The sequence below is a fragment of the Triticum urartu genome, chromosome 5, assembly GCF_003073215.2.
Source record: "Triticum urartu cultivar G1812 chromosome 5, Tu2.1, whole genome shotgun sequence".
Taxonomy (NCBI): domain Eukaryota; kingdom Viridiplantae; phylum Streptophyta; class Magnoliopsida; order Poales; family Poaceae; genus Triticum; species Triticum urartu.
The window spans coordinates 289,215,191-289,228,817 of record NC_053026.1 but is presented as its reverse complement, the minus strand read 5'-3'; the positions used below and the strand labels follow the sequence as shown (position 1 = coordinate 289,228,817).

General features: G+C 43.5%; 1 protein-coding gene across 2 annotated transcripts; it reads right to left on the bottom strand.

Moving 5' to 3' along the window:
• Positions 1-6,180: 6,180 nt before the first annotated feature.
• Positions 6,181-10,659, bottom strand: LOC125508635 (peptidyl-prolyl cis-trans isomerase FKBP42). Of its 2 annotated transcripts, none has more exons than XM_048673391.1 (7): positions 10,480-10,659; positions 9,642-9,821; positions 8,883-8,972; positions 8,051-8,235; positions 7,700-7,822; positions 7,457-7,609; positions 6,181-6,743 (listed from the first exon to the last, which is right to left on the bottom strand). In XM_048673391.1, exons 1-7 carry the CDS (start codon positions 10,532-10,534, stop codon positions 6,417-6,419), a joined length of 1,113 nt encoding a protein of 370 aa, XP_048529348.1. In that variant the 5' UTR covers positions 10,535-10,659; the 3' UTR covers positions 6,181-6,416. The 2 variants fall into 2 exon arrangements, with proteins under 2 accessions (XP_048529348.1, XP_048529349.1); XM_048673392.1 differs by lacking the exon at positions 10,480-10,659 and adding an exon at positions 8,769-8,799 and having other exon boundaries at positions 9,642-9,686.
• Between the last annotated feature and the right edge of the window lie 2,968 nt (positions 10,660-13,627).

Below are 13,627 nucleotides of genomic sequence, written 5' to 3'. Positions count from 1 at the left end.
TCGAAGCACGGTGGGTTGCCGCCTACAAGGCTGGGAAGAAGAACGCCGACGTCTGTCCAGCATGCCCCGATGGCAGCATGTGAGAAGTAGTTTAAGTTTGTAGTATTGGAGAAAATTACCAGTAGTACTTTAAGTTTATAGTATTAACGTACAATGTCGGTATGAGCATCCTTTGAGGGCTTTGAGCGTTGATTAGCATGTGCGTCCATGTGCCTTTTTTGCATTAATCATTAGAAGATCACGGAACACACGGTTTCTATGCCGTACCCGTGTGCGTTTTTTTATGTTAATTATCCATAAGTCAGTTACCTGTGCGATGTTTCCTAATAAACTAGGCGTATCATTGACCGAAAAAATCAACTACACGTGTACATTTTTTTTGAAGACGGGATCTGCCAATTTTCTGTTTTCTCGCACACGAGTATTTTACGTATTTCGTCTGCGTTGTGTGTTTCCCCCATCCAAGTTTCAAGTTTCGCAGCGCAATTTTTATTAGGTGCGCGATTTCAGAATTTATTCCTCCAACCACATCCTCACTCATAAAATTTCCTCAGTATGTCCCCCCCCCCCCCGCGCGCCTCCCCGTTCCGGCAGCTCAAACTGCCGCCGTCGCAACCACACCTTCAACCACATCTACGTTCTGCTTGGATCCAGTCAGGTACCCACCGATCTCTATCACAGCCCCGGCCTAATTTCTTAAATGGCGCCTGCGAAACATCCTCATGCCTCCAAATCCCCACCGCTCGTACCTCTAGAGCATCACCGCGCAAGCCCAACCACATATCACCTGGAGGCCAAGAAGCTGATGGCGGTCCATGGCGCGATGGCCGTTGTGCGTGTTGACCCAGAGGAACACCTCGCCTCCGCCGCCGCTGACATGGTGTAGGCTCTGGCCCAAATGAAGTGCCCCAGCGACTACCCCCCAGGACTTAACAGGTATGATCTAACCAACTAAATCTTACTAATACCACTTGCAATGGCTATGTTTTGTACGGTTGATGTATTAAGCATGTTTGTGCCTTGTTTATTTTAGTACTGCACACTGTGTGATGTTCAAGTATTAACTGTCCAGCTCAATTTCACCAATATCAGCAACAAACTTACAATACATGACTCGGGATATCACTAGAGATGCTGCCAATTTGCTATTTTGGTGGATGCTAACCTTGTTGTACTTAACATGTCTGTCCATGTACTTACGCAGGGTCATAATGGCCAATGCTATTGTTTGCCATCGAGGTTTGCTACATCCCATGTCTTACAGTATTTCACATCATTTGTGCAATTGCAGTTTAACTTCTATCATTTGTTGGTTGCCTATAGGTACACATGTCAGTAGCACTGATCCACGCTTCGACCCGGAGGAACAGATCACCTCCGCCACCGTTAGCTCTGTCCAAAATGAAGTGCCCCAGCAACTACCTCTTAGGACTTACCAAGTATGTACTCACAAGTTCAATCTTACCAATACCAGTTGCAATTGATGGCTATGTTATGTATGGTCGATGTATTAAGCATGTTCTAGTAAACATGTCTAACATGTTTTAGCTATTTTCCTACCTTTTTATAGACAACTGGGTCATTCTCTGCTCTGGCAACACCTACCTTGTGATGTTTAACTCCGCCGATTGCATTTTTATCAGTACCGGTTTCAATGGCTATTAAGCCTGTTGCAATTAACAGTTGAATCCATTTTTAAACAGTTGTATTTCAATGGCTACAAACTTACAAATCATGACTTAGGATGTTGTTAAGCCTATTGCAATTAACAGTTGTATTCATTTTTTAATCTGTCCCTTTGCTACCATGCTACTCTTCGCAATGAAGATATACTAGAGATGCTGCCCATTTGCTATTTTTGGTGGATGCTAGCCCTGTTGTACTTAACATGTCTGTCCATGTACTTACGCAGGGTCATAATGGCCGACGCTGTTGTTTGCCGTCGAGGTTAGCTGCATCCCATTTCTTACAGTATTTCACATGATTTGTGCAATTGCAGTTTAACGTCTACCATTTACTAGTTGCATGTAGGTACACATGTCAGTGACACTGATCCACGCTTCGACCTAGAGGAACAGCTCGCCTCCGCCGCCGCTGACTTTGGGCGGGCTCTAGCCAAGATGAAGTGCCCCAGAAACTACCTCTCAGGACTTACCAATTATGTACTCACCAGTTCAATCTTACTAATACCAGTTGCAATTAATGGCTACGTTTTGTATAGTCGATGTATTAAGCATGTTTTAGTAAATATGCCTAACACGTTTTAGCTATTTTTCCTACCTTTTATAGACAATTGGGCCATTATCTGCTCTGGAAGCACCTGCCTTGTGATGTTTAACTCTGTCAATTGCATTTCTATTAATACCGGTTTCAATGGCCATTAAGCCTGTTGCAATTAATAGTTGTATCCATTTTAAACAGTTGTATTTCAATGGCTACAAACTTGCAAAACATGAATTAGGATGTTGTTAAGCATGTTGCAATTAACAGTTGTATCCATTTTTAATCCGTCCCTTTGCTACTATGCTACTCTTTCGAAATGAAGATATCACTACAGATGCTGCCATTTTATTACCATTTTCTATTTTGGGTGGATCTTAACCCTGTTGTAGTTAACATTGGCTTTTCATGTACTTACACAGGGCTACAATGGGCGATACTATTGTTTGCCGCCGAGGTTAGCTGCATCCCATGTCTTATACGCCATCTATTCCTAAATATAAGTATTTTTAGAGATTTCAATATAGACTACATAAGGAGCAAAATGAGTGAATCTAGATTCTAATCTAAACTATATCTATAGTTCTATATACATCCGTATGTAGTTCATATTGAAATCTCTAAAAAATACTTGTACTTAGGAACGTAGGTAGTTGTATTTAACATCATTTGTGCAATCTTAGTTTAGCTTCTAACATTTACTGGTTGCTTGTAGGTACATATATGAACGATATTGATCCACGCTTCGATCCCTTTTGCGTATGGGGCAATGAGATGTGCATGAATAAGCGTCAAGTGAGGAAACTAAGAAAGATTGTTAGGCGAAAGAAAAGGGTGATGGGAATTAAGCTCTTTATTTACACTTTTTCCAAGACATCAGTGAACTTTAGGATGGTAAGTAATGTGTTACCTTTTCCCCCTGCCCACAACAAGTTACTCTATTACACCTCAGTAACTGATATTTTTCTCTTTTCAGTGGTTTCCGAAGCTATTTACTGATGATTACCTTGCAAACTACATGATCGAAGTGGAGGCAATTAAGGTTAAAGTATATAATTCATGCTACCATGATAATGCTCTAGAAGTCTTTCTGAAGGCGGTGAAGAATGGGCGGGCAATCGTCACAAGGGGTTGGACAAAAGTTGTCCGTGCCTGTGGCATGCAGGAAGGCACATTATGGACATTCTACTTCTTCAACATCATCGGCAGTCAAAATGATTTACATTTGTCTCTTCACATTTATCTCCTATAAATATTATGGTTCATCATAGTTAATTGTTGTCTAATCCTATAATTACTGAACATATTATACTGAAAATTGTATTTATGAATTCATTGTTGAACCATTGTGCTGAGAATTTGAATTGCACGTTTCATATTTCAAAATTTCCAATTCGAATAATAAATTACAGGCAAAAATAAAAATATACAGGAGCGAATAAAATAATGTGCACACGGTTAGAAAGAAAATAGTGTGTGTGAAGAAAAAAAGAGAGAACAAACAGTTCTTTGACGTGAAACGTTTGCGATGCCCGACGGACGCACACACGGTTTCGTCTCATATGTGTGTGCGATTCATGGTAATACGGTAAAAGATTCAAACCAGTGTGCGTGTGTGATAAAATACGAATCGCACACAGTTATGAAAATGGACACATTGGTGTTAGTAGAGACCCGCACACATTTTATATTCTTGAACCGTGTGCGATAACGTACCTATCACAAACATATCGACAGATTAAATGTTGATGTCCACCTTTTTCACACGACTATGGCGTCGTAATCGTTTGGGATGTCTCTCTAATCAGAAACGTAATGTCGAGATATAACGTGTGGGACTGGGGCGACTTCTCATACGTTTATTCTATGGCGATCGTCAGTAGCCGCTCGCCCATCCCCGGCGATTTTTGGGTCGTGTGGGAAGGACCTCCCCTATCACCCACACTCATTTGGCGACGGTTCCAAATGCTGTCGCGGAAAGGGGTTAAAAACCATTTGTATAGCACCTTACGGTACCAGTGACATTAACTCTCTTTCATATTACAATAGACTTGCGATGATAACATCTCTAAGTATAACAAATAACTTTGATCAATTCAATATGATCATTCTTTTAACATCATACTTTCAATGTTGTCAGCATCCTCGTTGTGGTTTCAGCATGGCAAAGTTAGGGGTTTGTTTCTTTGAAAAGATGGCAATTTTAGGATTGTGCCATCTGCCATGGGCTCATGGCAAAAGTTAAGGATTTTGTTCGGTAAAAAAAACATGGCAAGTTTTTTTAAAAAAAATTTGTAAGTGGGCACATGGCAAATTTAGGAGATTTGATCTCTAAGGAAGATGACAAATGTAGCTAATTGCATTGGGCACATGGCAAAATTAGAAGATTTGTTCTTTGAAAAATATGGCAAATTTAAGAATTTCTCCATGTGTACAATAAAAGATTATGCTCCCGTAATTCCATATTAAACTTGAATGCCTAAAGAACATTTTGCCATGATGTGGTAAAACCGAAGGCTTTCTACATTTCAAAGCATTTTCAAATATTGCCATGTTCTAGAGAACACATTTCCCCCTAAATTTGCAATGCAATCGGTCCAATCATTTTTACAAAAAAAATAACATGTCTTATAAATCAAATTTTCATAATTTTACCATGTAACTATTACAAAAATTCTAAATTTTACCATGATGTAGGAGATCTAAATTTTCCATGCAATCAGTTTAAAACAATTTCCCTCAACGGCCTCCTCCTCTCCTTACCTCTCTCTCTTTCCACGCCACATCGAGCTCGCCTTCGAGCTCCCATGGCGCCGCGGCAACCCATCTCACATGTGTGCCGCCTCCCCCACCCGACCTTGCTTCTATTGTCTCCTGCACAACCTGTTAGGTTGATCTCCTCCCGTTCGAACCCAACGGGTCGAACGGGCCCCTGACTCGCGCCCTGATCGTGGGCGCCCAACGCTCATATGGTTGATGGGTCCCTGTGACCCGTGCTATATTAACAGAGGTGGGGGGCCGGGGCACGTGATACGAAGTTCATCGCCGCCACAAACCACATCGATATTCCTACCGATCTAGGATTAGTGCGGTGCTCACTGGAAGCTCCACCACCGCCGTCATCTTTCTGTCATCGCCGTCGTGACCATCTCACCACGATGGCCTCCGGCTCGAGTTCATCAACCCAAAGTGAAGGTAGGAATACTAGAGTCTCTAACATACCTCGATCCAGAGGATCTAACAATGATATCAGAGCCACCTGCAACACCGCCGCGGCTCGCCTCTCTCCAGCGAGGAGATCCATGGACCACCCGACCTTGTCTCTATCATCTCCTCCACAGCCACCTGCAGCACTGCCGCGGCTCGCCTCTCTCCAGCGAGGAGATGCATGGATGTGTCCGCCTTTGGCTCGAGCTCCCCGTGAGAGCCACCCCTGAGAGATTGGGGGTGGAGCGCCATCGCGACGACCTCCGTTGGAGTCGCGCCACCGTTGCCTCTCGCCGCGCGCGCCGACACAAGTAGCCCAGCCGTGATCGCGTCCTCCTCCGGCTGGAGCTCCTTCCCGTGGTCGCGAATGGATGAGGAATAGAGTGGACAGCGGTTGGGCGCGTCCATTTCATCTGGGAGCGTTCGCACGCAGTCAAATCCAGAGAAAAGTTTTTTTTTCTGACGAGGCAAGCATGCGTCAAGATTTGTGCGCTCAATCTAACGGTCTTACAGTCATTCGGGGGGGGTGTGGGGGGGGGAGGGGAGCCAGAAATCTGACGTTCGCTACATATCATCTGCCCAAGATGAGGGAGTTGAGTCTTCTTTTTAGGGGAGGGAGTCGAGTGTTTACACCGTGTAATCAAGCAGGCTCACCAGAATCATGTCCTTGTAAACAGTAGTAATACAACACGAGATATGCTAGATCTTAGGCCCTGAACACTCTGCCTTCCCGGTGAATCACTGTTATCCAAGTGGATTCTGAAACTGAAACTGCAGTTCCAATCTTCATAACAAACACAAAGAGACCATCCCCTCCAGTCCAAAGTGCCCGGCAAAACTCCATACCAAAACAATTGTACTCAAGTATATATAGAAGAAGGTTGTCTCTTAACCACAAGCTATAGATATATCATCAGGTTTTCCCTTGTCGTGTCGGTATGTCGCCAGTAGCACTTGCATCAGAGTCAACTAGACTCACACGGACCTTCCTAGTCATTCTTGCGCGTGAACATCCTGGCAAGATAACGGACCAGTGACACCAGCCACTGCCAGAAGAGGACGGCGAAATTTTTGGCCTTAGGTTTGGGCTGAGGCCTCGGCCCAAACAGACCTTTGTATAGCTCCCTCTGCTTCTGGTACATCGCTTTATCTTGTTCCGCCAGCGACCGAAGCTCCCGCATGATCTCCTTGTCTTCCGGGGAGTGTTTCTTGGCTTTCAGGAAGTCCTCCCTCGCTGATTCTGTCTGTCCGAGCTCGGCTCTAGCTTTTCCACGTCTGAACAGCGCTTTCACGTTGGTTTCGTCCTCTGACAGCACCTGGAAAATAGTATTATGCAATGATAGATCATCTAAACAGTAACTGGTCGAGTCTTTCCACAAAAATAAGGGGCAAAATTGCAGTACAACACGAGATTATTCAGCCGGCCAATATCAAGGCATACCAACTTCGTGATGATTTAAATTAAAGTTAGGAGCAAAAACATAAGCAGCTCAGCCAAACTATTTTAAATTCTAAAATACCATCACAGACTGATACTTATAATGCAAGGAGAGCATTCTACCCTTATTTGGTCCATAAATGCTTGCATATAATAACTATAAATCATTCACAAAAATATAATATAAATATAATAACCACAAAAAAGAGTTGAACCCTTGGGGGAACAAACCCGAAGGAATTGTACTTCTTACGTCGAGAAAAGGCCCCAAACACCGTCCCACACCTGCTACAGCGGCGCAATGGTCAACCCTTGCACACACACAGGGAACACAAAGCAGGGGGACTTTTTTGTGAGAACCGGGGTTCAAGCCCTGGTCACTAGCCCCATACTCGGAGGTCTGACTGCCATGCTAGACACATGTTCTCGCATATCACAAGTATAGTCTAGTGTTTTCGAAAATTTGAATATCAAACCAAATATCTACTTTATGCAAAGCTATACAGAGATCCAAACTAGAGGACCTCAAGTGATGTAAGCGATGAGTGAAAGAGTGAAGTTCATGAAATAATATAGAACTGATGAACTTACAATGCTACACTGTGCGATAGCTTCGTCAAATCTCTTTTGTTTGATCAGGCAAGCAGCCATGTTGAGATGGCACGGGTTTTTCACAGCCAAAGCCATATCTCTGTACTTCCCAAACAACTGAAACATGAAATCATCTCCCATATACGCAACAGCCTGGAAAAGAGAAAGCAGTAGAACACCATCAGCTCGAGCATCTCAAAAAATAAAAATGTTGAAAATTTCCAAGTAAAGCAGATCACTAACCATCTCATATTGCTGCATAGCCTCCTCAAATTTCTTCTCTTTAAAGTAATCGTTGCCCTCAAGCTTCCTCCTATCCGCTGCTTCAATCCTCTCTTCTACCGTCATGTCACTACGAGCTTTTCCCTGATTTATTCAGACACGTTGCCATGATTATAAGTTTCTCTTAGAAAAATCCAGTGTCTGAGAAAGGGTAATTAAAATTGTAATAAGCTATTCAGACATCTCAGTCTACTACCAAAAGTATCAAAGCAACCGATTAGTGTTCTACATTTAAAAAATTGGCTCTATTTCTTTATTAAGCCATTCTTTGGTTGGAGTGGTGATGGGGCAGGTGAGGGTGCTTGCCATTACCTCTTTAGCATCATCAAAACCAATGAGTTCAACTTCATATATAAGGTCTGCTGATGGAGGGACATTCGGGAATGAAAAGCTTCCTTCTTTCCCATAGCCTAGCTCCCAGCTAACATGCAACAGTGCACGTTCCCCACTTTTCATGTGACCAACACCAATACCCAAACCAGACATTTGCTTTTTCTCTGTAGATGAAAACAGAATACTTCAAAATTACTACACAGGCAATTGCCTTTGATAGTTATTTGATACACTCAGCTAGCAAGTGATTTTATAAAAGTAATGTGAATGCAAACTCTTCAAACTAGATGATGCCCCGCACGTTGTTGCGGGAATGTTTGCAATATTTCAATGAGATTTTGATTATATGGAACATGAATTCTTGAAACAATAGTTTCTGAAAGTATATAAGAATTAAATGTAAATAGCATAAAAAAATGGAATTTTTACATGCATGCATGTCGTAGTGGATTTTTAATATGCATAGTTGCATGTTGAGGTGGGCCTTTTCTTATGCATGTTGAATGATGAGGTGGCATGCTTGCATGTTGAGAGAAATATCTTAGTGGGGACTAGCTATTTAGATATATAAGATTTTATTACAATAGCAAGGTAAGGTGTGACTAGCAACCAACCGGTGGACTAATAATAAACTAACTACTTTAATAACCTTCCCTCTTAAAATCAACCTCATACCACTAGAAAACCAGAATATTACCAAAATAAGTCCGAATCTGAATCTTACAGCCCTGCACCGGATTGAAATTATAAATGACATGTATGCAGCAGAGACAAACTGAGGATAAAATAAGTGAAATAAATGTATTTGTACCTTTTCCGATGACAATTTCAACTGGATGCTGTTCTTGCCAGGTATCCTCAAATTTATGCATAGAGCTTTGTACCCATGCTCTGTAATGCACTGTAAATCAAGGTTGGAAACAACCATTATTTCACAGTTATCTCCTTCAAACCACCAAATAAATATCTAAATATATACATCCTCTGAAACTTAGACAGGACAGCATACTGACAAATTAAAGTAAGATCCACTTCAATCAAGATCCTGAACAGACAAATATATTAATGTCCTTTACAGACGCAGCCTACATATGCATAACAAAAGAGCAAAGCTGAAATATGAGAGGAGAAAAGTAAATCGATGTCATTACCCACTTAAAGGGGAAAAAGGATAAACAAAAGGGGCATTACATTTCAATGTCAAATACAAGTAAGAAGGCAGGAAATGGTGATGAATAAAACATGACACATGCAGTACAAAGTTACAGAGATTATGCCCTCGTAACCAGTTATATGAACTAAAACTGTAGATGGGGTGAGTGCCATCTCATGGTCATCAATCAGGATTACCGAATATTTGAAGTTTGAATTTCCTTCAAAAAAAAAAGCTTGGAGTGCTTTTCTAGGCTATCAGGATATATGATAACAACCTTCTGGCATGGTACCAGTGAACATGTTAATTAAGTGAATTATAATATACGAGAAAGACTAGAGCGGGTTGTATAGATTAGTACCATCATTCTAGAAATCAACGACATAACCAAGACTCAAATATTTGTGTCATACTTACCAAAGCACGTAGAAAATTTTGAGGGTATCTTCCCATGGCCTTCTTTAATGACTTGCTTCTTAACTTTATCATGGAGAACTTCCATATCAGTTGTTACGACAGGTGGGGCACTGCCATCTTGGGGGAGTTCAGTACGCGCAAAAGAAGCATCCTCTACTGTTATCTCATCATCACTAGAACCTAAAATTATCAGAACATAAATCAGCATCAATGGGCAAAAGGCAGTGAGGTTTTAGAACTTATTCGTCATCTTGGTACAGATTTGCATATTTTGTAGCATCTCGTATTGTTACTTTGTGGTATCAAGTAACATTACGTGGTCCTGTTAAGTGTGAAGCACAAGCTTCAGAAATTAAAATATGTAATCTTAGCATTGAGTTGTGCTACAAGCCCCTACTGAAACTAATTCCATTGCCTTCACATAGCGCAATCAGATTCAGAAAAAAGAAATGTGCTAGTATTACATTTCAACTTCTTTTGCGCACAGATTAAAGAAGGGGAGCAGAACATTAACCTGCAGTGTGTGCAATAAACACTACTAATTATATCCGCAAAAAAACACTACTAATTCACTTCGCTGCTCCAGCAACATACAAAGCGATTTGGATCATGTATCCTCAGATTGCCCTTAGATCGAATATAGCGTGACTAATTGCTTTCTTTTTCAAAACGAAATAAAAGTCGGCACAGGAATTCCACACCGAATTTGCAAGAGAAAAGTGCTCTCGCTGAATTGAAAGCTTAACATGACGGAAATTCAGAGCCCGCAGCACGAACAAAAAGGAAGTGAGAATTTCGCTAGGCGGCAGTCCCGCAGAGCTGGAAGAGGCTCACTCACCAGCGGTAGGATCAGAAGCGGGGGCGGGGGCTATTGGCGCGGCATCTTCGGGCATGGCGGCAATCGCTGCAGGCGGGCAGACACGCCGGGCGTGGTTGGTTGGGAGGCGGAGGAGTCGAGGAGAACAGGAGAGCAGAGCAGATGGTCACTTCCTCGACTTGCAATCTGTGAAGCAGGGGTGTTTAATTCGGGCTTTTTCTTTCAGGTCCGGTCAACGATTTTGGATTTGGGGAAATTCGATTCGATCTATTTTCAGTTAGGCTGGTCATAATGGAAGTAACATAGCAAGTAACATAACATATTCTAAGACAAATTTGCTTATATGACAGCTAGTTAATGAGGAAAGAAATATTTGGAGTAATATATTATGATACCATCGCATAGTGTTTTTCAAAAAAAGTTGAGTCTATAAGCTAATAAATGCAACCATATATGTTACTATTTCTATAATACTTTGCACTATAAAGGTAGTAACATAGACTAGTGTCCTTCGCATAACACTAGTCTAAATTACTTCCCACTATGACTAGCCTTAAGGCACCCTCAAAACGTAAGTAAACTTTTGGACCGATGTGTCCGGACACCGCAAATAATCCAACGCGATGCATCATCGGTCTACGGACACGTCCGCTTGTCTGGCCATAAACCGGACGCAAGTCACACGTATGCGCGGAAAAAAATCTCTCGTGCGAAGCGGTTGCCGCATATTCATATCGGTCAAGTTGTTTCAAAGCGTGCGTGACTCCACAACATGATGTCGGCCAGAGCAACGCTCCCGGATGAATCGGCGAACGACGCCACTTCAATGCAATTTCGGCGAGGCGCCTGGGGAGCCTACTCCGACTCATGCACCGGATTGAAAGGAGGTGCACATCCGTTCACCTGCCCGTGGGTATTTAAGTGTGGCTCCGACGTTGTCCGCACCACACCACATCTCATATCCTCTCCTCTCCACAGACCGAGGTGCGGCTGGTAGCAACGGAAGGATTCACAAAGCATGACAAAGCACACGATGTGAAGGATGGAGTTCGGTGAAAGATGATGGAGTTGGAGACAGTAAAAGTGAAGAAGACCCTAAGAAAGGGTGTGGATAGTAACCCCAGCCCCTAGAGAAGGAATGGGACAAACATACCCACTCGTTATCGTTGATAGGGTGGGGGATGGTTTTGGCCATGGCGGTGCCATGGACAAGTTGAGCCCAGACCGCGTGAATGCGACCTTCGGCGTCAGCAGGTACCTCGCGGTGGAGAGACGGTCCAGCTGGCCACGCATCACCGTCGACGACTTTCATTTCCCCTTGGTGAGTGAAGCCACCTTTGAGATCCGTGATGGCGCCCTTTCCAGTGTTGACGGGCTGGTCGTCCTTCTTCAGGCAACGTTGTCCCGCTATGGCAATGCGGTGGTGTTGTGAGGTGATGGCAGCGTGCGCGCGGGAAGCAGTGGAGGTGCAGAATGCTAGGGCACTAGAGAGTTTGGGCGCAAGGAAAAATATGAAGTGTGGGGGGATGGGAGCATAAACCCTTCCTCGTCTTGCTTCCTACCTCGCATAGGGGAAGGGGGAAGTGAAGCGGTGGCAGGTTAAACATGTCGCATGACAGTAAATCCCTTCGCACCCCCATTGTAGCGCTAATGACGCACATGGATCGAGGGGTCAATGTTAACCCTCGTGCAGGAATCAAGGCGCAGGTCCACTACTGATGGGACATGACCTGAGTGGGCCCCAACCCCACTCTCGCATGTCTTGTTGACCATCAGGTCAAGGCAAGAACGTGGCCAGGTGGGCCCGTGGATAAGACCGATCTGGCTTGTCAGAGCCGGACAGGAAGACTTTTGAGACGCGGCGCAAGAAATTTTCCTGCCTGCCAAGAGGTTGGCTGCGTGGGAATCCTTCTTGCGTGCAGGTCGGCCAACTCCTTCATCATTTCCAAGACTAAGCTGGTTAACATCACATCGGAGGCAGCTCGGTAGATGAAGGCCAGCTGTGTGAAGACAATGTTTGGGGGATGTTGAACCTGTTTCAATCCCGGTGACGGAAGATGGCGTGCATCTCGGGGTAAGTGAAAGCACAAGTGCTCCCTGTGTGGTTTTGGTAATTAATGTCAACATATGTCTTGTTGGACTAACACTTTTACCTAGTATGTTTCAGATAAGTTCAACAATGGAGTGGCATGGACTAGAGGATGTGGAACCCCTTCAAGATGCTAAGGACAAAGGATTGGCTCAAGCTTCAAGATCAAGACTCTACATTTTCTATTTTAGTGATCCAAGATCACATTGAGTCTATAGGAAAAGCCAATACTATCAAGAGGGGATGAGGTATTGCTTAATGGCTTGCTTTCTTAAAGTGCTTAGTGATATGCTCCAAAACCCTCAACTACCTTCCCACGTCCACATATGACCTAAACCAAAAGTCAAACTCGGCCCCACCGATTCTATCTATCCGGCGCCACCGAGTTTCAAATGTCATAGCCATTGCCACAAACCCTAGCAAATCGGTTTCACCGATAGGGATCTCGGTCTCACCGAGATGGGATTGTAATCTCTCTGTGTATGTCCATTATCAAAATCGGTCTCACCGAGTTTGAGCAATCGGTACTACTGAGATTACAATGCAAATCCTCTGGTTAGCTTATTACCAAAATCGGTCCCACCGAGTTTGTGTAATCGGTCTCACCGAGTTTGCCTGACCAACTCTCTGGTTAGCTTATTAACCAAAATCGGTCCCACCGAGTTTGTGTAATCGGTCTCACCGAGTTTGCCTGACCAACTCTCTGGTTAGCTTATTACCAAAATCGGTCGCACCGAGTTTGTGTAATCGATCACATCGAGATTACGTTATGCCCTAACCCTAACCATATCGGTCCTACCGAGTTGCATCTCAGTCCCACCGAAAATCCTAACAGTCACTAGGTTTGCTGAATCGGTCCGACCGAGTTTAACCATTCGGTCCCACCGAGTTTGGTAAATTGTGTGTAACAGTTAGATTTTGTGTGGAGGCTATATATACCCCTCCACCCACTCTTCATTCGTGGAGAGAGACATCAGAACATACCTACACTTCCAATACACATTTTCTGGGAGAGAACCACCTACACTTGTGTTGAGGTCAAGATATTCCATTCCAACCATATGAATCTTGATCTCTAGC